Here is a 25,170-nt window from a genome sequence, read left to right as displayed (position 1 = left end):
TCTGAAGTAGCAACAAAATACCTCATGCCTTATGCTTGGGGTCAGCCCAAGTGGAACTGTATTAAACCATTAGGAAGGTTGAGAGCCACCGACAAGCCGTGGAGGCCGTTCTCCAGTTTGTTTTCTCCTGACCTATCCCCGATGCAGGCTAGTTAGTATAATCATCTGGGAGAGCTGGTAAAACGAAGGGTTAAGATGGATAACTCATCTAATCCCAGGAGACAGAGGCAGGAGGATTGCAAATTCAAGGCCAGCCTCTGCAACAAATGGAGTTAGGGGCCAGCCTAGGCTACAAAGTGAGACTCGCCCTCAAACAAACAAACAAACAAACAAACAAACAAACAAACTTCTATCCATTTCAAACCAATGACACCCTGCACGAGGCCTTCGGAGTGTTTAATTCTTCCAGGTGATTCCATCCTACAACCAGAAAGTGGCAAGTTAGTACCTGACAAGCGTGTATGTGTTGACTTTTAGGTTTGCTTTTTTACAGATTTTCACACACTTACAGTACGGTGTAATCTACTGTTCTGTGATGTTTTAATCTCTTAACGTAATCCATTGCTAGACCAAGACACACTTTCCAGGTTCCCTGTTCTGAGTGTGACCTAACCATCCAGGTTTCAAGTCACCACTTTTGAATTGACTATAGTTCTTTCCCATGCTTTTCTTACTTAACCTGTAGGGACAAATCTGTGGAACCTCGATGGTATTCATCAGCATTGTATCTCACACAGTAATGACCAGGGGGTGTTTGTGCCTTAGCTTTTCCACTAGTCAAATGGAAGCAACAGTGTGTACCTTAAAGCTAAAAGCTTATGAGCAGAGACTTTGGGAGTTGTTTTCAAAGTGTTCCTGGCATGCTGACTTGGAGCAGGATAGGTGCCTTAGTTGTGCTTATAAAACTCAGTGCTTTTGCATGTTTGATAAGTTCTACCAACCCCGACCCAGTAAATGCCAGTCAATTCAGTTCCTTGTTTACTGGAGGCAGCCCTGGATGTAAGGTTTTTTGGTTTCGTTTTGTTTTTTGGTTTTTTTTTTCCCACAGCAATGGTCAAACCCACCCCCCATCTGGAAAAGAGATGGGGCATCTGGCTTGTTCAACAAGTGGCGGCTGCAGCCAGTGAACACACTCCCTTGACATTTCTGACCATGCTGAGTATGCTCTTGAGCGTCACATCTTTTCAGAGAAATTATTCAGAAGCCCACTTCACCTAGAACCATTCCGTTTTCTCAACTTCTATTCAGTCTGCTCCTGAATGGAGTTTGAACAGATTCTTTGAAAAGTGAAACGTTCATTAGGCCTTCAGGCACAACTCTCTTCCTTGCCTGCCGACAGCAAGATGAAACATTTGTGTGCAGGCCCCTTGGTTTGCTGGGCTTCAGTGGCATATGTTCATATGTCTATATTGTACATCTCCACCTGCCGCGGGTAAGCCTTTGAGAAGACAAAGGATTACAGGGCTCAAATTTAAGCACCTAGAGCATCACATTTGCTCACTGGCTTTACGGTTTCCTTTTGTCTGTATCATGAATTCCTTGGTCAATTTTGCCTTTGGGAATACTTTCTATTGATCTCCACTACAGGAAGTGGGAATTTTTGATTAAATAGATGATCCCCCCCCCCCCCCCCCCCCCCCCCCCCGGGGTCCCCCCACAAGGGAAAAGTTTTTTTTGCCAACCCAAAAAAAAAAAAAAAAAAAAAAAAAAGATAGAAAACTGTCCTCGGCTGTTTTGTAAACATCTCTAAAACCAGGATGTTCAATTGAGTAGCCTCTGGCCACATGTAGCCATTTATATTTAAATTGGCTTATATGTAGTAAGATGAAATCTGTAGAATCAGAATAGCCCTATTTCAAGTACAGCCAGCCAGCTTCTGTATGTGGAATGGCAAAGATATAAAATGTTTTCCTCAGAGTAGAAGGTCTCCTTGACAATGCTGTTTTAGAACAAGATTGGTTGGGAGAGAGCAACTGTTGAACTGTCCCAGGTGGATTGTGGAGAAACTGTAAAGGTGAGACATTAGGCACTTCCTGTCTTCTGGTCTCATAGCAACTCAACACTTGGTTTGATTGTGTTCTTATACTGTGTTATTTTTGTGGTCGTGTCTGGATCTTAGATTTCTGTGTCATTAGTAAAAGGTTGATTGGAGGAGCGGCAGGAAAGCCACAGCCTGATGGAAAAAAAATCTAAAAGAACTCACACTGAGCCTGGGAATGTGCCTTAGTGGCTCGGCACCTGCCTAGCATACATACGGCAGGATATTGGGAAACAAAAGTGCTTAGTACTGGATAGATATAGTAGACTGGAAGCTTTGACATTTGAGTGGAAATAGAATGCTAACAATACCATTTTCTTATTGGATATTCACAGCTACCTAAATAGGATTTAAAAACAATATAGCAGGGGATTAAAGATGAGTTTGTAGCTTGGAAGCAGCCTGGCCCACTCCACCGTCACTGGAGAGAGTGGCTTGTTGTACCACCATGCTTTCTTTTACTCCAGGCACCATGATCTCTGGCCTGGACCTCAGCTGTTTTTTGGTGTATCAGGCCTTTGGTGGTCCCTTCCTGAGTCCCCTCCTATCTGTGCTGCTGTTACTCCTACTCAGTCAGCATTGAGCCTAGAATGCTCCTCAACCATGTGGAAAGAAACATGGAAGCTGTAGGATTGAATGGAACCATGGCCGCTTACTTTGAGTGCATTCTAAACAGAGATCTGTGAGCTGGCCCATTGCTTTATTGGCTGTGTAGTATTTGTTACCAGGGAATGTGTATTATTTTTGATTCCCAGCAGTCAACTTCCAGTTTTGGTACATACACCATAAACATTTAAAGCTCTCTATGGATCAAGCTTTGAGTAGCAGCTATACAAATTCTAATTAAATAGAGCAGTTGGGGTAGGGCTGAAGTATTACAGAGTGGGCTGGAAACATTCACGTTTCCCAGTACTCTGGGCAGAGTTTGAACTATTGGGTGTGACAAGGCATGGCATAAATGCCTAGTGGGTGGTGGGGCTTGATTTTTGTGGGAGATGGTAGAGGGTAGCAGGACATGGAAGTAGCTTTCATTCTGGCTTTCGTTTGTCTGTCTGTGAGAGGGTAACCTAGAGGGCACACAGAATTGGATTCACAGGGAGAGGAGGAAAAGAGAAGGTGCATTGATACTGATACCCTTTTTACTTTTAAGTTATTTTTATTATGGAAATTTTCAAGTATGCACAGAATGAGGCTTCAGCAATTATTAACATTTATTAACATTCTGACTTTCCTTTCATACCAGGGATTGAATCTAGAGCCTTACACATACTAGGCAAGTGTAATACCAGTGAGCTCTAATCCCTACCTCTCATTCTGTTATTCTCTTCCTTACCCATCCCCTATCTGTACTATTACTATAATTACTAAATGTGCAACTATGAAAAGTGACAAGCCCTTGTGGAACTCAAACTCTATCCCAATCTGGAATATTCTGTCTTCCCACCTATGTCTCCTCCCACTTCCCTTCAGTCCCTCCTTGATGCCACGGAACGACTGATTTGCCACCACTGTAGATTCGAGCTACCTTTTCTTGGGGTTTTATATAAATAGACTCATATAATATATCTTCCGTGGCTCCATTCCCTCAGCAGGATGTTTTTGAGATTCATCCACATTGTTACATGGCAATTTTTCTTTTTTAATGCTACTAGTCCATCTTAAGAATGGTACTCTGGGCACCTCATGTGGTGGTAGCAAGTCTAGCCAATTACTGAGCTTGAACTTAAGGTTCAGTGAAAGATCATGTCTCAAAAAATAAAGAAAACAGCTAAGAAAGATAGAACATCAGTTTCTGGTCTCCACACGTGTTCCCATCTGTGCAAACATGCATACCCCCATACACATCCACACCCCCCACATGAATATATTCAGATCATTCTCTTTTTATGGAAATGTGGGTTGCTTCCAGTGTGAGGCTGTTATGAAGCAAGCTGCTACAAACACTGGTATGTAATTCATGGGCTAGTGTTTTTACATTCCTCTTGGAATATCTAGAAGTAAAACGGCCAAGTTCAAGAATTAAGTACATTTTCAGCTATGTAAGGGACTCGCAACCGTTTATCTAAAGCGGTTATCCCATCTTCTATTTCCAGTACCAGTGTATGTGTTTCAAATCCTCATCAATTCTTTGTAGTACTGATCTTTTAAATTTTGGCCTTTTTAGTGAGAAGTATAGCAGTTTCTCACTGATGGATTTAATATGCCTTTCCTAAAAAGTAATGTCGTGCACCTTTCCATGTGATTTTTTAACATGGACATTTTTTTTCTCTGCAAGGTGCCCATTGAATTCATTTACCTACATACTGGATGGTTGTTACCTTCTTGTTGAATTATCAGTTCTTTTTATATAGTTTGTGTTTAAGTGATTTGTCAGGACCATGAGCATCTCCCTTATGGCTTGCTAATCCATCCCCATTTATTCGTGCTTTGAATGATGCAGTCTGACTTAGACTTTCTTTTTATGGTATCTTATGGCTGCATACCTAAAACACCTTGCAGGTTTTACTCGTGCAGACACTGGTCTATATATTCTTCTGAAAGCTTACAGGTTTCACTTTTACATTTACATCTCTGAGTCATCTCAGATGAAATTGACATTCTGAGAATGACACCTTGGCTTAAAAATTTTAGAGAGACTAGTCTTGGCCTAGACTAAGTCTGACATTTGGAGGCTGGCAAAAGGACTACTGCTGCTTCCTTCTCACCCTTCAAAGGCTCAGAAGTCTAGGTTCTCTAGGCAAATGGCCTATCTGGCCAAACAGACCCACATATATCCTATCATAATAGCCCATTGACCCTTGGAATGCTAGTCATGCCTTGGGTTTCTGCATCAGAGTTTGAAAGTATACTGTATCACCTGTTGGTCGTATAGCCCGGGATAACTTAATGTATCTGTGTCTTGTTAAAATGTCTGTATATATATATATATATATATATATATATATATATATCCAAATAAATGTCAATGCCTTGAATTGAGTGCTTACTATCAGTTCTCTCTGTACCATTCCCCTCTGTCTTCTACTACTGACCTTACCAGAAACCTTGGCGTACAGAGTAAACTGTGCTTGGTACAATAGAGATTCTGATCTAAATCTCATAAGCAGTCAACATGTAGTATAATCTCCTGAGTTTTCATGATTAGTGATTGCATCTCAACTCCCTTCCTTGTTCTGTGCTGAGGAAAAAGACAAACAAAACAGAACAAAAACCCCTACATTTGCCTGTGCTCTTCATTTTCCTTTTTAATTGAGATACAGCATATATAGAAAAAGTGGGTGAATTTTGCTTGGCTTTGTCCTTTGTTGTAAATTTAATTTTATAGTTTGTACTTTTACATGTTTGGCCTCTTGTTTGCTGTTAGGTTGTGTGGTACCTCTATGACATCACTGTAGTCATAGCTTATTCTTCGCCATTTCTCTATAGTATAGTGATTCTCAACTATCCTAATGTTGGGACCCTTTACTACAATTCCTCATGTTGTGGTAAACCCCCAACCCATAGAATTCATTGTTACTGTTATGAACTGTAATGTAAATAGCTGTGTTTTCTGTGTAAAGGTCATTTGACCTCCAAAGGACGTGACCCACAGGTTGAAAACTCTAATGCTATAAGTATTTCAGTTCAAGGAGATGCCACAGTTTGTTTTCTGTTACAAATGAGCATTTGAGTTGCTTCTGTCTGGAGATAATCAATGGATAGTGTTACTGTTATAAATATTCTAGTACTTGGGTTTTTGACAACTTTATTGGGATGTAATGCTCTTATTTAAAGTATAAAGTACAGTGGATTTGGGTATATTCACAGTTATATAACCATCACCACTGTCAAATTTTAGATTATTTCTGTTAGTCCTCAAATAACAACTCACTCTCGTAGAACCACCTGGAATCTAGTGAGAACTGCATTAATCCTTTCCAAGGGTAGTGTTCCCAGTGATCTAGCCACTTTATACTAGGACCTACATCTTAAAGATCCCATTATCTTTATACTACCACACTGGACATAAAATATTCCAACACATGAATCTTTAGGGACACAGTCAAATCATATATAAAACCATGGCTACCAAATATTCATTATACGAGCTAGAAGCAATTACCAGTTTTATATTTAGAATGGCTATTGGATTCATTAGGTTTCACAAGACCAACATTTCAAACCTCGTAAGGTGGGTTTGTTTAAAATATGTTCTCTGTCCTGAGAATGAGAATTCTGCATCAAGAATGCTGCTTGTTCTTAAGATATAGCTAAGTCCCATTTCAGGCCTGTCACTGGACTTCCTTTCCCCTAGGCTCTTCTCCATTTCCATCCCTGCATTTCTTTCAAAGAAGAATAATTATGGGTTAGAGTTTTTTATTGTGAGATAGCAACCCCATCCCTCACTTGATGCCCTGTCTTTCTGCTGGAAGTGGGCTCTACAAGTCTCTCTCCCTGATGTAGGGCATCATCTAGGGTCCCCCCTTTGAGTCCTGAGAGACTGTTACCTCCCAGGTCTCTGGTACAGTCTAGAGGGTCACCCACCTCCTATCTTCCGAAGTTGCCTGTTTAGAGTCTTTCTGCTGGCCCTTGGGAGGAGGGCAACACTATAGGAAGACTAGCAATCTCAACTAACCTGGACTCCCAAGATCTCTCAGACACTGAGCCACCAACCAGGCAGCATACCCCAGATGATAAGAGGCTCCCAACACATACACAGCAGAGGACTCCTGGGTCTGGGGTCAGTCAGAGAAGGTGCACCTAACCCTCAAGAGACTGGAGGCCCCAGGGAGTGGGGAGAGTTGGTGGGATGGTTGTGAGGGCATCCTCTTGGAGACAGGGGAGGGGAGGAGATGTGGGATGTGAAATAGTTGGAGTGTGGACCTACAGGAGGATAAAATCTGGACTGTAAAAAGAAGAAGATTAAATAATAAATTAAAATTAAAAAAGGTACAGCTAAGTCTTTGTAAATTCTATGACTTATGGAAGTATGGTTCATGAAAAGAATAAGCACTGTACATTCATTGTACAGTGGAAATCAGACACGCAAAAATACAATGAGTCTAGAAGAGGTAAGAATTTGAACATCTCTACCTCCAGATGAGGAAATACTTTGTGTCTAGGCAGCCACTAGACAAAACTGCCTATTTCATCTGCAGACTAATACTGTCCAGAAAAGGACAAATTATGCAGAATAGTCGACTGATAAACTCTGCCAAGACAGGGTGATCAGACCTTCAAAATCTGCATTTCAAGAGCCTGTCAGTTGATTTTGGGCCAGAAGGCTAAAGACTTGTGCTCACATGTTGCTAACAGGGGACTGTGCTAGTGGAGATTTGTCTCTACAACCTCTCAGTTCTGGAAGCCGTGTTAGGCTTCCTATGTGTATAGATATTTGGTCATTCTCAGATTTCTGACGGGGTTGAAGACTGATTATAGTCTCATAGCCTATCAGGCTGTTTAACTCTGAATATACATATTTTATTGGATAGTTATCAGATAGTATACAAGCTAGCCAAGATATAATATAGATTTTAAGCCTTTCTTAAGCTGGAATGGATAACTAAATGTTCTGTTTAACTGATATAGTGATGGACTGGGTGTTGAGTATATCATATGCTTTATAAATTGTAGAATGGTAATAATTGTACTCAATTTATATATAAGTGAAAAGGCTTTTTAACTGGACAAAAAGGGGGAAATGTTGTGGTTTGCCCTGGAGTTATCTGTATTTTGATGCTAATTCCACTGCCCCCAGAACAGCTGCCTAGTCATGTACTCAGGAATCAGGTGACTTCACCAGAACTTTCTCCCCTATTTAATATGTAAAATACAGGTGAGGGGCAGGTACAGGATAGAAGGAGGCCTGTCATTGGAGGAGAGGGAAGGATGGGCCGGAGAGAAGTTTGAAGTAAGAGGAGGAGACTGGAAAGGAAGGAGGAGAGAGGAGAGAGCGAGCAGGACAATATGGCAGTTCACGTTAAGATTCCACGCTGTACCTTTACAGGTTGTTACAAATGTTCTTTAAGGGATGGATGGTACTGGGCTTTGTATGTTTAGGTGGGCAATTATATCTTATCAATTGGATCAAAGGGGAAAAAAGAGGTAAGAACATGAAATGATGGTTTCATATCCAACAGTGAGTCACCAGCACCAAATGAATTCAGTTGCCTTTAAAGACTGTGGAGATAGATGCCAATGAGGAAACAAAGCACAGAGAATAGGTGAAATCAGCAGTTATGCAAAAGTTTGAATGCTTAGTGATCTTGAAGGAATGATTGACTTTCTTAAATAAAAAATAGCAGGATGATTGTTGGGGAAATAGATGTGAAATCCTCAGGTCCTTTACCATTGACTGACACTTCAGTGAGACCAATAGAGACCTGTTTCCTGAGATTTTGTCCCTGTAAAAGAAAAGCTTCATGAATCTATTCATGGTTGACATTCATACCAATCCCAGTTCTGTTCTAAAATAGCATACATTTCTTTTTTTCAGCCCTTGAACAATTTTAATAAGAATATTTACATCAAATGCAATATGGTCACAAATATGGAAGAAATGGGCTTATTATTTTTTTTATTATTAACCATTCTATTCGTTTACATCTCAAATGATATCCCACTTCCCAGTTACCCTTCCACAAGCCCCCTATCACACATCTGCTCTTTCCCTCTTCCCCTTTGCCTCAATGAGGGTGCTCCCCCACCCACCCTCTCCTGTCCCATGACTCCAGCATCACTCTACACTGGGAAATCAAGCCTTCACAGGACCAAGGGCCTCCCATCCCATTGATGTCAGACAATGCCATCCTCTGCTACATATGCAGCTGGAGCCATGGATCTCTCCCTGTACATTCCTTGGTTGATGGTCTAGTCTCTGGAAGCATTGAGTGGTCCAACCAGCTAATGTTGTTCTTCCTACAGGGGTTGCAACCTCCCTCAGCTCCTCCAGTCCTTCCACCAGCTCCCCCACCAGGGCCCCTGAGCTCAGTCTGATGGTTGGCTCCAAGCATCCATATCTGCATTGGTCAGTTAAATAGCGTTTATTTCAAAGGTGATGCTACACACTTATTTGAAGAGATTGCACATAGAAAATCCTTCTAAGAATTAAGGCTTAAATTTCCTCTTTATAAAACAGTAGAAGAAATCTGAAAAGAAGCCGCCACATGCTAAAGATGAAAACATTGAAGCAGTATGTACAAGGGAAGCCAGAGTAGGAACTGTAGACACATGACTCCATGGATAATGATAATGGTATGGGCACTACTCAAACTGCAGCCTAGCTTGCAGTATAATTTGGTACAATGTTGTTCTGCATTGTTAGTTGGAAAAGCAACATGCACGTGCAAAAGACAGTGTGCCTTAATTCATGCCATGTTCTGTTTTTACAAATACTTCACTGTGAGCGAAATGAAATTAGACACTGCAAATCTATCCACCTTAGGGGGCACACATAGTTTGCGTATACGTTTTATTGTGGTGTTAAACATTAGGTACTAGGAGACAAAAGATGAAGTTTCTTCATGCCCCTACTCTTTACCCGGTCTTTCTCATAGTTAAATCTTAACAGCGCCAAGCAAGTTACCCATGTGATAATAGCATTCGGTAAGGATGTGCTGACCTCTTGACACTGAACTGGTGGGTTAGAATTTTCTACTTTTTACAGTATTGGAAAATAAGTTTAAATGACACTTCACAGCATTCTTTGTACAGGCCTGACCTGAAGTTTGTTGGAAGTGAGGAATAATGACTAAAGACAGATCTAATTATAATAGAAGTCAGTAGAAATGACTTCTGCTCAGTAAAGATGAGCTTTTTATTTTTTAAGGCAGTTTTTAAAGGGACCAGAGTTACCAGACATCCAATTATATTTTTAAATGTCTCTGGCAGAAAACTCACTCTGAATGCCAGTTCTTTAGAGAAAAACAACTCCTATTTACAATCATTTCTTTTCTTTCCTCCTGGTAGAAATATAGACTTAGAGACAACCTGGAGTGTATTTAAAGACTGGCATGAGCTAGTTGAGTACAGAATTACTACAAGGTAAATCATTTGCTCTCATACCATTAACTAATGGCTTACATGCATAAATTAGTACTTTAAAACCACTAAAAAAGTATGGTTTTATTTGTTACCTATAAAATATTTAATAGAAATGTTTAAGGTCAGGCATGGTGATGTACTTCTCTCATCGTAGCACCTATGGGTGTGGAAGGAGGAGGGTGAGGAGTTCAATATCATCATCTATCCATTGCTCCACAGCAAGTTCACAGCTAGCCTGTGCTACATGAGACCCTGTCTCTTAAAAAACTAAAACAAAATTCTGCTAAGACTGATGAAATGGTCTTTTTTAAAAAAAAATTTTATTAGATGTATTTCTTTGCTTACATTTCAAAGTTTATTCCTTCCCAGTTTCCTGTCCATAAGCCCCCATTCCCTTCCCTGCCCCTCCCCCATACGGGTATTCCCCTTATATTGCCTCCTCATATTCACCTGCACTGGGGGTCCAACCTTGGCAAGACCAAGGGCTTTCCCTTCCACTGGTGCCCCAATGAGGCTATTCTCTGCTACATATGCAGTTGGAGCCTGGGTCAGTCCATGTAGTGTTTCTGTAGTGGTTTAGTCTCTGGAAGCTCTGGTTGGTTGGCATTGTTGTTTTTATGGGTTTGCAAGCTCCAACTCTTTCAATACTTCCTCTAATTCCCCCCAAGGGGGTCTGACCTGTTCTCAGTTCAGTGACTTGCTGCTAGCATTGACCTCTGTATTGGACATGCTCTGGATGTATGTCTCAGGAGAGATCTATATCCAGTTCCTTTCAGCATGCAGAAATGGTCTTTTTTAAATGTTGTTATACATGCCCAGCCCTTATTCCCTACCTACAATTCTTCTCCTATTCCTCTACCTACTCCCAACTTTAAATGCTTTTTTTTAAGGAATAAAAAAACCTCACTGAATCTATTTAACACTTGCCTGTGTGTGCATATGTGTAGGGCTGTCTACTGGAGCATGGGGCCACATCCCTGAAGAAAACTGACTACCCCTTCTCCAAGCAGCCACAAATTACTTAGGTAGGCATGGGATAGGTGGAGTCCTGCCTATGCTAGAATTTTGACTGCCTTGGTCTTTGGCAGGTTTTATCAAAAAGCTTCTTTAAGAATTTAATGGAAGGCTGCCTGCCAGAAAAGGTGTAGACAGATGCTATTAAGACAGCAAATAGTGTCCATGTATAATGGCAAATGCATTAAAGAAATCAGGGAAAAAAAGAATTTAATGGATTTTAATCAGTTAAAATCCTATATTTTTCATCTTATTTCATATTGACATTATAATCAATATATTGAGGGGTACTGACTTCAGTGGTGAATTCGGACAATGTCCTGTTAGTTTAGATTTCTACTGGAGCCTTGGCTTTTTGCATTCTCTGGAAAATCACTTCCTAAAGAATGTTACTGCACTAGGTGGTCTTATGCCTGCCTCCTGACCTGGAAAGACTACTATATAGCCTCTCCCCCAGGCTGGCCTTCGTCACTAGGAACAGACTGGAAGGAACTGCAAGGCAGTGGTTGCTAAGAGCACAGAGTGCATTTGGTAATGAAAACCTTCGTTTTATCTCTTCCCTTTCAATCTGTGATCTGTTTACTTAAGATTTAGCCTGATACAGAAATTGTTTTGCTCCCAGGTAGCTCAGCATTAGAAAGTGAGTCAGAACAGTAGTAAACGTCATCTAGGCCCTGGCCAGCCCAACTTGGGCCCAGAAAGGGTGAGTTTGAGCCCAGTCTATTTTCCGCCCAGCTCTGACCTTGAGGAGTTTGTTAATGGCTTTGTGCTTCATTTTCCCCACCTGTAAAGTGAAGCCAGAGCTACATTTCCCTTACCCCTGACTTCTAGAAGCCTCTGAAATCCAGAAGAGACATCTAGAGGGATTTTCTATTTGGCAAGGCTTTAAATGTTGTGATAAGGAAAGATTAGAAGGGATTGATAGCCTCTTTTTTTTCTCTTCTTTTCAGTTGTTTGGGATTTTTTGTTGTTTGTTTCTGTTTTGAAATGCAGTCTCACATTGTAACCTATGCTGATCTGGAACTCAAAGCAGTCCTGCCTTTTGACTTTTGAGTGCTGTGATTACTTGGATTGGTGGCCTCTTTAAAAAAATTCAGTCTGGTGTCTTAATCAGAATTAGCATTTAGAAACCCAGTGCTAGATTAGTGAGTGTCATACTTGCTCTAAAAGCAAACTAGTTGAATCTCCTTTAGGCACAACTCCTCAAAGTGAATTCAGTCTATTCAGTTGAGTGACAAATGTCAGTCAGGTAAAAGTTTTAAACTTAATGAGCCCAATATAGTGGTATATATTTTGGGAGTTGGGAGACAGAAGCATCATATATCTGTGAGGTCAAGGCTAGTCTGATCTATGTAGTGAGGCCCTGTTTCAATTCTCTTCAAGTTTAAAATGATTTTATAATTTAACATGAGTTAGAACTTGAAGAGGGGCTTATTATTGAAGACAGTTTTGCTATATAGCTCAGGCTGACTTGGAAATTGCAGTCCTCCAGCCACTGTCTCCAAACTCTGAATCGCTTCTTAGCAGCAGTGTTTACCTGTCTAGTTTTAATTGGTACTGAAGAGTCTCTGTCCAAGACTTGGGTAAAGACACAGATGGCCACCTTTCTGGAGGTGGTGAGGCCAGTATCTAGATTACAGTTCAGAATATTGAGAGGTCACAGAAAGGAAAGAATTTGTGTTGTCAGATGAAAACTTGATCCACTTAACAAAAGGCTACTGTGTCAGGTTCAAGACTGCCTACAGGAATGAACTGGTGTCCTTCAGCCCTGTGCTCTGCCTCTTTCCCCCACTCTTTCTCTTCTTCCCTTTGCTTCCTTTCCTCTAATTAATGTTAGTAGTCACTGTTGCCTTGGAGTTAGCAGCATTGTTGCCTTTTACAACAGCACCACTATGGGACACTTAAATGTAATTTTGACAAAGAAGAGTGAAGGGGGAATCAAGTAGGCAGAATACCTAATATATACTGCTGTTATGTTTTGACTCAGTGCGTATGTCTGCAGAGAACAGAATCATCCATTTGAGATAAAGCGACCCAACTGAGTTCCTTAGCATGTATGTTTGTTCTTTATTAGCAATAAACAATAATAGGTGAAATGTAATATGGTAGACTCCTGTGTTAAAACCTCTAATATGGCTATTTTAAAATAAAGTACCTCTAGGTAAGACACTGATACTGTTTTTTCCCTTCAAGTTTTCATGTTTTAGTCATACATCCTAAAATCTTTAGGAAGAAAATAATATGGCATCTAGTATTTGCTTGAAAGAATGTAGAGGGTATGGTGTGGGTTACAGAGATAAAACTAGTCAGGAGCTTATAATTTGTGAGATGAGGGACATTGGAATTTCATTGTAGCTTATATATGTTCTGAATAAAAAAATTCCACAAAATTCTCACAGGAGGAAATACAAAGTGTGGAGCAGAGACTGAAGGAAAGGCCATCCAGAGACTGCCACACATGGGGATCCATCCCACATGCAGTCACCAAACCCAGTCACTATTGGGGATGCCAAGAAGTGCTTGCTGACAGGAGACTGATATAGTTGTCTCCTGAGAGGCTCTGCCAGAGCCAGACAAATATAGAGACAGATGCTCACAGTCAACCATTGGACTAAGAACGGGGTCCTCCCTGGAGGAGGTAGAGAAAGAAATGAGGTAGCTGAGGGGGTTTGCAATCCCATAAGAATAACAACATCAACCAACCAGACCCCCCGAGCTCCCAGGGACCAAACCACCATCCCAAGAGTACACAGGAGGGACCCATAGCCCTAGCATCATATGTAGCAGAGGATGGCCTTGTTGGGCATCAATGGGAAAAGAAACCCTTTCTCCTGTGAAGGCTCGATGCCGGAAGTACAGGGAATGCCAGGGCAGGGAGGTGGGTGGGTGGGTGGGGAGCACCCTCATGAAGGCAGAGGAATGGGGGGATTTCTGGAGGGGAAACCAGGAAGGGGAATAATATTTGAAATGTAGATAAAGAAATATCCAATAAAAATGGGAAAAAACAACAAAAACAAAACAAAACCAAGTTTCCAAGAACCTTACCATAGACTCCGCATTGCCTCAGAGTCCAGTCCCACTGGGACTCCTATAAATACCTCTTACCTAGTAACCCTTCCAGATTCATTTCCAAAGGTATCATGGCTCCCATATTAATATTTGCATGTGTCTTGCCTCTGGCCCTTTGCACTTTCTTTCTTCTTTAAATACTCTCCTGGCATGTCCACCCTCCATTGACAGTCCATTTTAGTTGCATAATTCTTGCAAATTCCTAGATAGCAGATAAGATTACTTCCTCCAGCTTCTGTTAACTGCCCTCTGCCCAATATGGTTGAGGACTTCCTAAGGTATAGGTACATCTTCATCTGAAGGCTGCTAATGGAAGACTGACTTCCAGGTAGCTAAGGTGAAGGTCTTAAAGCCCACACACATAGTGACACACGGACTCCAAAAAGACCACACCTCCCAACAGTGCCACGTCCTGGGCTGAGCATATATAAAACATCACAGTCAGGGTTTCTATTCCTGCAAAAATCATCATGACCAAGAAGCAAGTTGGAGAGGGAAGGGTTTATTTGGCTTCCACATTGCTGTCCATCACCAAAGGAAGTCAGGACTGGAACTCAAGCAGGTCAGGAAGCAGGAGCTGATGCAGAGGCCATGGAGGGATGTTACTTACTGGCTTGCTTCCCCTGGCTTTCTCAGCTTGCTTTCTTATAGAACCCAAGACCACCAGCCCAGGGATGGCAACATCCACAAGGGGCCCTCCCACCCTTGATCACTAATTGAGAAAATGCCTTACAGCTGGGTCTCATGGAGGCATTTCCTCAAGAGAGGCTCCTTTCCCTGAGATAACTCCAGCTTGTGTCAAGTTGACACACAAAATCAGCCAGTACATAACGAAGGACTATACTGAGACAATTTGGTCAAGTCACATCAAACACTAGAAAGCCAAAGAATGTGGCTGATAGTATTAATGGATATAAAGTTCAAAGACATGTGAAACCAAACATATGCTGTGTGTATTATATAGTCTTTTCTGGTGGCTGGCACCAAATACTATAGCCCAGATGGCTGACAAATAACAGATTTATCTCGCAATTCTGGAGGCTGGGTACCAGCATATTCCATGTCTGATGACAGTCTGTATTTATCCCAGTGTCCTCTTGGGGTAGAAAGGACAGCTCAACTCTCTGGAGCCTCATAGAAGATGACACCGATTTCATTCATGTATATTCAGCCCTCATGACCTTCTCACCTGCCAAAGGCACCCTTTGTAAATGCTGTCACATTAGGGGGTCTGGTTTCAACACTTGAATTTTATGGGCATCCAGGCACTCAGCTTAGAGCATGCACATATATGCATAGAACTGGTACATAGATGAGGGAAGTTTTCTCTGGCAGTAAGGAGAGCTATGTAGGGTCTGAGTAGTGCTAGAATGCTGAGCACATGGGCATGGGCTTTATTCTGTTACTTTTTATTAATAGGTATGTGTAGTCTTTGTATGTTTATTTCAGAAGAACCACCACTCAAAACAAATATGTCAGCAAGTTCTAAGTGAGAGTATATTCTCGGCCTTTAAAAAAGAAAAACAGAAAAGAAAAAAGAAAAAGAAAAACAGGTGTAGTGTGTCACATTTCCTTAATCCCAGCACTTATGAGGCAGAGGCAAGCTCACCTCTGTGAGTTCCAGGCTATAAACAAGAGCTGCATAGGGAGACCCTGCTTCACATACACACACACACACACATCTCCTCATTATTTTATTTAAATTCTTACTGTTTCGCTTTTATAGTTCATGGGCGGTAATCCTAATTAAATAATTTCCCACTTCTATTTTATGCAAAAAGCTGATGGTAGAAATGCAGATTTCCATAATTCTCATTGAGGATCAGCAGCAAATAGAAGTAAGTACACAGATCACCTCAGCTCTCTTTTAACTCTTTGTTCATCTCAGATGTTGCCATTGTGGACATGAGTGATATCTCCAGACAGCCTTCCCTTTTCTATCATCTTGGAGTCCGAGAGAGTTTTGACATGGCTAATAATGTAATTCTGTACTACGATACTGATGCTGACACTGCTCTGTCGTTGAAGGTAAGGAACATTTGTTTACCTTCCTTTGGAGACTTAATTTTAGAGTAGCATGATATGTCCAGTTGAAATATAACTTACAGCATTGGGTGTTAGAAAATGTACTAAAGAATTACTTGTAGAGTTTCTTCCTTCCTGCTATACTTGCTAGCTTCCATAGGTGACTCCTGCCTGCTGTGTGAGCATCCTTGCTATCCTGAGCTCTTATAGGCACTCAGCACTTCAGATTTAAGGAAGCAGAAGCAAAATCTGTTAGTTTCCATTGATGCAAGCACATGGCTCTGAGTTCCCTCATGGGCAGTGGGAACCAAATCAACGTGTTATAAAAATCAGTTCTCAATTTGTTTGTAAACATATGAAGACACCTAACAGTCATTAAAGTGTTCAAAAAAATAGCATAGACATAATCAGCATTTCATTTATTTTCCTCTACTTTGAAAGCAGAGCTAAACTATGGAAACCTCTGTGTTCCTGCACAACTCAGTAATTATTGAGAATTTCAAAACTATGTTTTTTGAAAACTTTATGAAAGCTTTCTTGATAGCATAGTACTTTTAAAATGTTTATATTGATAAAATGTAAATTTCTAATGGGAATTATTCCAAATGTCATCTTTTATTAATAGTGCTGTATATCTTAGCAGTAGGTGAGAAGTCCTTGTCTGTGTAAAATCATTTTAAAAGTAATTTACAGTACTACCTCTCAACCTTGACTGGTCTTTAAAATCACCGAAAAAGCTGGTAAATGCCCCAAAGCCCAGGTCACACCCAGATTGAATATATCATAGTCTCTGAGGGTGGGGCCCAGACACTTTTTGTTTAAATCCCAAATATACAAAAAAGGATGGGAACCAGTGGTTTAGAGAGGTGGACTACACAGCCATCATTCTTAAGTATTCAGCTCTCACAGCACTAAAAATCATGAGTGTAAAACAGAACAATTTATTATCAAAATTGGATGTTTATATTTCTTAAGTTTAATATTAAACCAATTTTTTCTGGCTTCTGTAATGATTAGAGATTATTTCTTGAAAGAAATGTTAACTTGTTTCAGATGTGTAAACTATATATAGTAAATTTTACACACACTTTATATAAATGTGTACTATCTAATTAGAGCTCACGACTACATTGTACAGAAACTGTTCATGTGATTGAGAAAAGAAACTTTTGTCAATATAAGTTATTTATAGAATAATTTCCAAAGACCTTAAGCCAATCTAAATTATTTTACATCTGTATATATTATTATTTCCTAAATTAGTTGTGCTTAGAAATCTTTAGAAATTATTAATATGAAAATTTATATGATTTACAGTTTGAGAAACATGAAGTTAGAATGTATTTTTCCATTTGTATAATATTTTTTCTCCACGGTATCTCAGCAAAACCTCCAATAAAATCCTATGACCTAGATAAGTTTTAATTTTTTATTAAGGGGTTACAGAGTTTTTAATTTTTTTCCACGTGGTGAGATTTTAATGGGGGAAGGAGACAAAGGGAAGGGGCAAAAGAAAGAAGATAAAAAGAGAAGTTTTTAATTTTTAATAGGACAAATATTTCCTAAAATAGAAATGACTAGCCAGGTATACCTAACACCAAACAAAAGTATGTGCTTGTTACCAGAAATGTTACAATATATAATACATGTTTTATAGGGAAGATATTTAATTATGTATTCTGTTTAAATAAATGTAGGATTCCAGTGTAAAAATGTAACAATCAAGTGCTTTATAACCATTGTGCTCAGTTAACAAATACTCTCCTCGTTATACTTTGAACATGCCTGGACTGTTCCAGTGGAGTGACAGGACTACTTTGAACAACACCATTCTGTGAGCAGGCTGACTAAGGAATGGCCTGAAGCCTTCATATAAGTCCATACAAGAAATAGTTCCAAATCAAAGCATAGCCCAGTGCTTTACTTAGTGTAACTGATGCTTTTTTCTGGCAAGGCAAGAACCAGGGTACCCCAAAGTGAGATCTTAAAATATATTTGAATAAGTAAGTCTCTAATACATATGGGAACATTCTAATAAGCATAGATCTCCTCCAGTAATTCCAATTATGACCAGTTTTCCTTGGCATCTGAATTTTACAGTTTGAGTTTCATCCTGTTTGAAGCTTTCAGAGGGGAAACCAAATGATTAACCCTTTAAGATGTGGAGAATACTAGCTTATGAAAATTGACTTTAAAATTATATTCATATTTTCTTTTTCTTTTCAGGATATGGTCACTCAAAAAAACATAGTAAGTATTACATCTTAAGATTTTCGGGGTAATTTTATTTATTATGTATAATATTTTTATTTAAAACAATATTTTAAAGAATAAATAGAATGCTTTAACTGATTGTTAATCAAATGTACAGTAGTACCTCTCACACAGGGTGATTCATAAATATTTTATAAATGAATTTAGAGATTTTTAAGTCACATTTATATAAATTGGTAAAATGCTTGACTGATCATATAGGTAGCAAGGAAATTTTCTTTTTAGAATATTTTCATTTATTTCGAGTGAACATGGCAGGGTGATAGGGGCATGCACCATGGCATGCATGCATGTTAGAACCAGTACTCTTTCCACCATGTGAGCACCAGAATTGAACTCAGATTATCAAGCTTAGTGGCAAGTGTCTTTACTGGCTGAGCCATCTTGCCAGCCCACACAGGTGAGTTTGTCAATCATGCCTGTTGATTTCAGTGCTAAGAAAACACTAGAAAGCACTTGTCCCACAACTTGGTTGGTAGTACAGGACCCAACTCAGTCATTTAGGGAGTAGAGCAAGAGGTCAGGTCAGGCAAGTATGTGGTGCAATCTGGGTGTTTCTTTCTGAATTGAGTCAGTCCTGTAGTCTTTTCTTTTTACATTTTTTTAAAGATTTATTTATTATATTTGAGTACACTGTCGCTGTCTTCAGACACACCAGAAGAAGGCATCAGATCCCATTACAGATGGTTGTGAGCCACCATGTGGTTGCTGGGATTTGAACTCAGGACCTCTGGAAGAGCAATCAGTGCTCTTAACCACTGAGCCATCTCTCCAGCCCCCTAGTCTTTTCTTTTTTCTTTTTACTTTTTTCTTTTTTTTTCTTTTGGGTGCTGGAGGAATGTGAACTTGTAACAGTTTATATGGGGGCTACGTCTGATGTTCTCTGACACAACTCAAAAGGAAGCATGATGGAACTCATTTCCTTCTGTTACTACCTGTTCACTCCTTAAGTCTCCAGATTTTCATCAAAGTCCTGCACTTGTGCTGTTTCATCACCAGGTTACTTTGAACAAGCTAACGAAATTGTCACCTTAAAAACATTTCAGCAGATCACCTATCTCCTCAGAAATTGTCCTAAAATTACCCTACATTAAAAAATATTTTAGCCTGCCAGTGATGGTGTACACCTTTAATTCCAGAATTCTGGAAGCAGAGGCAGAAAAATCTCTGAGTTCCAGAGCAAGTTCCAGAATGACCCAAGCTACCCAGAAAAACCGTGTCTCATAAAACAAAACAAAATGTTATTTTATGTATATGGTTGTTTTGTCTGCATGTCTGTTTGTGCACCATGCATTGTTCAGGGAGGGCATTGATCCTTCAGAACTGGAATTAACCCATGGTTGTGACTTGCCATGTGGGTGCTGGGAATTGGTCCTTTGAAAAGCAATCGCTGCTTTTAATCGATGAGCCATCTCTCGCCCTACCTGTTGAAGGTGCACCAAGTTGCTTCCCACCACCTTCTGATATATGTCATTATGGTTTAAGAAACTAGCCTAGAAATAAGCCATTAGATCAAAGCTTCTGTCTCAGCCCTTCTAGAAGGGAAGGCTTTGGTGTCACTTTTCCTGTTCCACTCTTGGTGTCACTCCACGGGCGATGTGGTAGGAAGGGCCCAGGAGAAGAGGTTCTCAGCAGGGCACCCTCTTTAGGAGAGTGGGAACTTTATGTGACTACCTCTTCAAAGGGTCCCACTGAGCTGCTGAGACACTCAGGACTCCCATAGAATTCTCCCTCTCCCCTTCTGTAGGGGGTGTTCCCTCCCCATCCTCCCCCCATTACCACCCTCCCCCCAGCAGTCAAGTTCACTGGGGGTTCAGTCTTGGCAGGACCAAGGGCTTCCCCTTCCACTGGTGCTCTTACTAGGCTATCCATTGCTACCTATGAGGTTGGAGCCCAGGGTCAGTCTTTGGGTAGTGGATTAGTCCCTGGAAGCTCTGGTTGGTTGGCATTGTTGTTCATATGGGGTCTCGAGCCCCTTCAAGCTCTTTCAGTCCTTTCTCTGATTCCTTCAAAGGGAGTCCCGTCCACAGTTCAGTAGTTTGCTGCTGGCATTCGCCTATGTATTTGCTGTATTCTGGCTGTGTCTCTCAGGAGAGATCTACATCCGGTTCCTGTCAGCCTGCACCTCTTTGCTTCATCCATCTTATCTAGTTTGGTGGCTGTATATGTATGGGCCACATGTGGGGCAGGCTCTGAATGGGCGTTCCTTCTGCCTGTGTTCTAATCTTTGCCTCCCTATTCCCTCCCAAGGGTATTCTTGTTCCCCTTTTAAAGAAGGAGTAAAGCATCTGCATTTTAGTCATCCTTCTTGAGTTCAAAATCTTTTAATACCACATTTAGTTCATGATTCAAATATTTAAAACCTACAAAATCTTCTTTTGGTTTTGGGGAAGTTCATTTGGTCAGAGTTCTAAGAAAATGACTTCTCACTTTTGCTGTGTTTTTATTTATATTAATTATTGTATTGGTTTCTATTGAGAGATAAAAATAGTCACTTTCGATATTTTATCAATTTAGAAGGTATATTTATGGATTGTGGAGGTGCATACCTTTAACCGTAGCACTTGGGAGGCATAGGCAGGTGGATCTCTATGAGTTCTAGGACAGCCAGTACTACACAGAGAAACCCCTGCCCTTGAAACACACACACACACACACACACACACACACACACACACACACACACACACACACACACACACTCAAAACAAGAAAAAAGGTATATTTATATTGTAGCAGATCAAAGATTGCATGTTTATAAAAGGAAAAGACTAAAATGTAGCCAGCCCCAGGCTGTTTTATCTATTAAACCTTGGAACTCCCTGGCACTTTGTCACTAGTGTGGATACTCTAAAGGTATTCTGCAACTTCTTTTGTTCTAGTTTTCCTTCACATGGGTTAATTTATGTGAATTACAGGAAGCAGAGTCTGAGACTTAGTTTAGGGTCTAAGAGGCGGAATTAGAAATGCCCTTGGGGGGGCTGGAGATGGCTCAGCGGTTAAGAGCATGATTGCTCTTCCAGAAGTCCTGAGTTCAAATCCCAGCAACTACATGGTGGCTCACAACCATCTGTAATGAGATCTGATGCCCTCTTCTGGTGTTTCTGAAGACAGTTACAGTGTACTTATATAGAATAAATAGATCTTTAAAAAAAAAAAAAAAGAAATGCCCTTGGGGTCCACACTGGGCAAGGGGAGGCAGTGAAGCCAGTTTGGGCAAAGAGATGGTGGAGCTATAGTGCTGGCCCGGTGATAGTGATAATGGTAGCCAGCTTCCCTGGGAGGTCTGAGTTTAGAAGAGCTGTTCTGTGCTCTCCTCAGCTGTCATGAGATGCCCCGGTTTTAATACTTTTATATTCATACATCCCTGGAAGGAGTGTAACCTTGGGGGAGGTATAGTTTGTCATTGACAAACGTTCTAGAAGGATCTGACAGCACAGCTGGTCTGCAGAAGAGGTCTCAGCTGGTGGGGATCTGGACAATGCACCTAGGTATGCAAGCATTATAAGCAATACACTGGAGAAAAACCAGAAGTACAGAAGTCATATGTACCTCAAGAGTAAGAAGTGCATTCCTCAGAATGCATAAGCTCAGAAATATATTTTTCAGTTGGATTAAGTGTTTATTACCTGAAGAAAAATACAGAACCTTAACAGAGAGGAAAGATACTATACTGTCTCTCAATCTTAGGAGGATTATTTGGTGGTATGTTCCATTGGACGTTTATAGAAGAAATTGTTGAAAGAACACTAGACCTTATTTTCACTTGGTATGTCCTAATGTCAGAGTTCAAATTGTTTGTATAAAAAAAGAGTTAATTTTCCAAGCTAGGATCACATTATTAAAAAGTACCATTTTATTAAAAAGTAATCTGGTTCTTGACTTTTGGACTAGGTGATTATTTTTTTTTTTCTGGAAAGTAAGATTTTAGAGAAATGTATTGTTCTTGTTTAAGTGGTTATCTTTATAATCCCAATGAATTAAAAATTCTTTGAGAAACAATATTAGGACCATTGTTTTACATTCTGGACATCTTCTCCAACATATGGGTATGGTAAAGCCCATGTTCAGTTTTATTCTAATTTTTCCCTCCTCACTTTTAAAGTTTGCCATGGCTTCAGAGCTGAAATTATCAGACATGATATCTTAGTTTCTTTTCCTTTTGCAGTGATAAAACACTCTGACAAAAACAACTTAAGAGAGAAAGGGTCTGTTACTGCAGGGAAGCAGCTGGTCACATCACATCCACTGTCAGGAAGGAGAGAGACATATTAATGCTCCCTTCATTTTCAGCTCCCTTTCTCCAGTTACACAGTTTAGGCACCCATCCAAAAAAATGTCACCCAAGGTGAGCAGGTCTTCTCACCTCAGTGTAATCGAGATAATCCTCCAGCGGGTTATCTCCCAGGATATTCTACATTCTACAAAGGTGACAACAAGATATGCTTAATATAGTGTTTGAGGGACACTTTGGGAAAAAATTAAATTGCTCTTTTCTTTTCCCTGTCCTTTGGTCTATCTGAGTTCAAGTAAAGACTTTTACTCATTTTAGTAAAGGCTCAATTTCAAGCAAGGCTACAACCCACAGATAGACGGAGACCATCTATCTTTCTAATAGTGATAGTCAGTTTTAATTGTTGACATGATACAATCTAGAACCCCCTGGGAAAAATTATTCTAATCTCAGGAATTGTCTTGAGCAAGTTGGCCTGTGAGAGGTTGTCATAATTATGTTACTTAGTATGAGACAACTCAGCTTGTATGTGTGTGTGTGGGGGGTGGGCACTAGTCCCTGTGTTTTGGCCCTGAATTATTTTAGAGGAGAAACAGCTGAGTAGTAGGCACGCTAGCATATACATAGAATACCTGTCCTATACAGGCTCTGCCTTTCGAATATTGGATTTCTGTATCTTCTGTCATTTCTTCCTCACCTTCAATCTATTACGGCCTTTTTGACTTGTTTCTTTGATCTTGTTTTTCTTATGTATAGGGGTACTCAGGAAGTACAAACCATAAAACTCATCTCTTTACCTCTTAAACATCACAAGACCAATGTTAGAATCATATAATTGGTATTATATGGCCTTAGTATTGTGACTACTATGTGAATAAGTCTTTGGATCCAAGAGGGTAGTGTTATTTCTTCAAAGCATAATTCACAGACAATAAAATGTTTTATCCTCACCTGTTTGTTTAGGGCATCTTATTTAGATTTATTTAAGGATTTTCAGAATTCTTGTGAAGTGACAGTTTCCAGAATTCTTGTAAAGAATAGACAAGGCCTGGATTTGTTTGGCTCTGTAGTAATCTGGGAGTCAGTTGGTTAACCTTGCTGGATTTCGGTTTTCTCATCTATAAAATGATTAATTAATTGGGTGACTTCTGAGCTTTGGGCTAGCTCTAAAATAAAATAGATTTTCATTTGCCTTGAAGTGGCACAATACCACAATTATCCTATTGAAGTTTTCTGTATCTTATATGCATTTGATCTTCTATTGACCATATACACACAAGAAGAGTAACATTAGAGTGCCATTTGAATTGATCTTGAAAAAAATAAGACCAGCTCGCATTTTCCTAGATAAACAAGTGTGTTCACTTTAATGTTTTCCAAATGGGTAGACAAAGATATTTATTAAGGTTAAATAAACCCTGCAATTATTTTTGGATTATTATCAACTTGGAATTTCTTCCTCAGAATGTGACCATGTCATATAGGGTCACATTAAATAATTTTTAAAAAATATTTCAACATACTCCTTAGTTTGCTAAATCTTCTCAGTCCTCTGGACTTTTTCCACTTGCATTTTAAGATGTGAGTCTCTTAAGTCTCATATTCTGTTAGCATTCATCTGCAAGTATCAGAATTTAGTTTATTCTGAATTCACTAAATCACTGTTTATCTGCCCCTAGAGACTTTTTTCCTCTTCTGACTTGAATAGTTGTGTCAGTATAAAATTTTTTCTGGCAGGCCAAATGTAAATGTCATTCATTATAAAGTTAGTTTGTACATACTGTATTTGCTTCAAAGAATTCATTCATAAGCCCTGTGTTTGCTGACAACTAGATTTGCTACCTGCTGCTAGCCATAAATAAAAGTAAGTGCTGGTATAATGGTATAATGGGGTTTGTGTCTTAGTTTGGGTTCTATTGCTGTGAAGATACACCATGGTAATGGTAACTCTTTTAAAGGCAAACATGTGATTGGGGCTGGCTTACAGTTCAGAGGTTTAGTCCATTATCATCATGGTGGGAACCATGACAGCATGCAGGCAGATGTGGTGCTGGAGGAGCAGAAAGTTCTACATCTTTATATGCAGGCAGTAGAAGGAAACTGTGTGCCACACTGGGTATAGCTTGAGCATAGGAAACCTCAAAACTCACCGTTACCAGGATATACTTCTTCCAACAACGCCACACCTCTTAATAGTGCCACTTTATGGGCCAAGCATTCAAACACATGAGTCTTATGGGGGCTGTACCTATTCAAACCACCAGTTTGTATTTCCATTCTAGTCTTGGACCATTGGCCACTTTGCCTGAGGCATTTGTAGCAGAAACAGCTGATGACCAATCCTAGCAGTCTTTGGTTAGTCATGATTGAATACAGTGGATATGACAGTTAGCTTAATGGTGAACTTGGGCCAACAAAGATGGCTCATCAGGTTAAGATACTTGGTGCCAAGTTCAGTCCCTAGAATCCACATAGTAGAGGAAGAGAACCAACT

General features: G+C 40.0%; 1 protein-coding gene across 1 annotated transcript in view; it reads left to right on the top strand.

The window, feature by feature from the left end:
* The window catches only part of Map3k15 (mitogen-activated protein kinase kinase kinase 15), a 167,553-nt gene that overhangs the window by 1,113 nt on the left and 141,270 nt on the right, over positions 1-25,170 (top strand). The window contains exons 2-3 of the mRNA XM_032889339.1: positions 16,032-16,171; positions 18,395-18,418. Of these exons, the coding sequence (XP_032745230.1) occupies positions 16,032-16,171; positions 18,395-18,418 (164 nt within the window). The remainder of the gene's footprint in view (positions 1-16,031; positions 16,172-18,394; positions 18,419-25,170) is intronic.

Source organism: Rattus rattus, chromosome X (genome assembly GCF_011064425.1).
Source record: "Rattus rattus isolate New Zealand chromosome X, Rrattus_CSIRO_v1, whole genome shotgun sequence".
Taxonomy (NCBI): Eukaryota; Metazoa; Chordata; class Mammalia; order Rodentia; family Muridae; genus Rattus; species Rattus rattus.
Note: the sequence above shows the minus strand (reverse complement) of the source record. Positions and strands in the feature narration are given on the sequence as shown.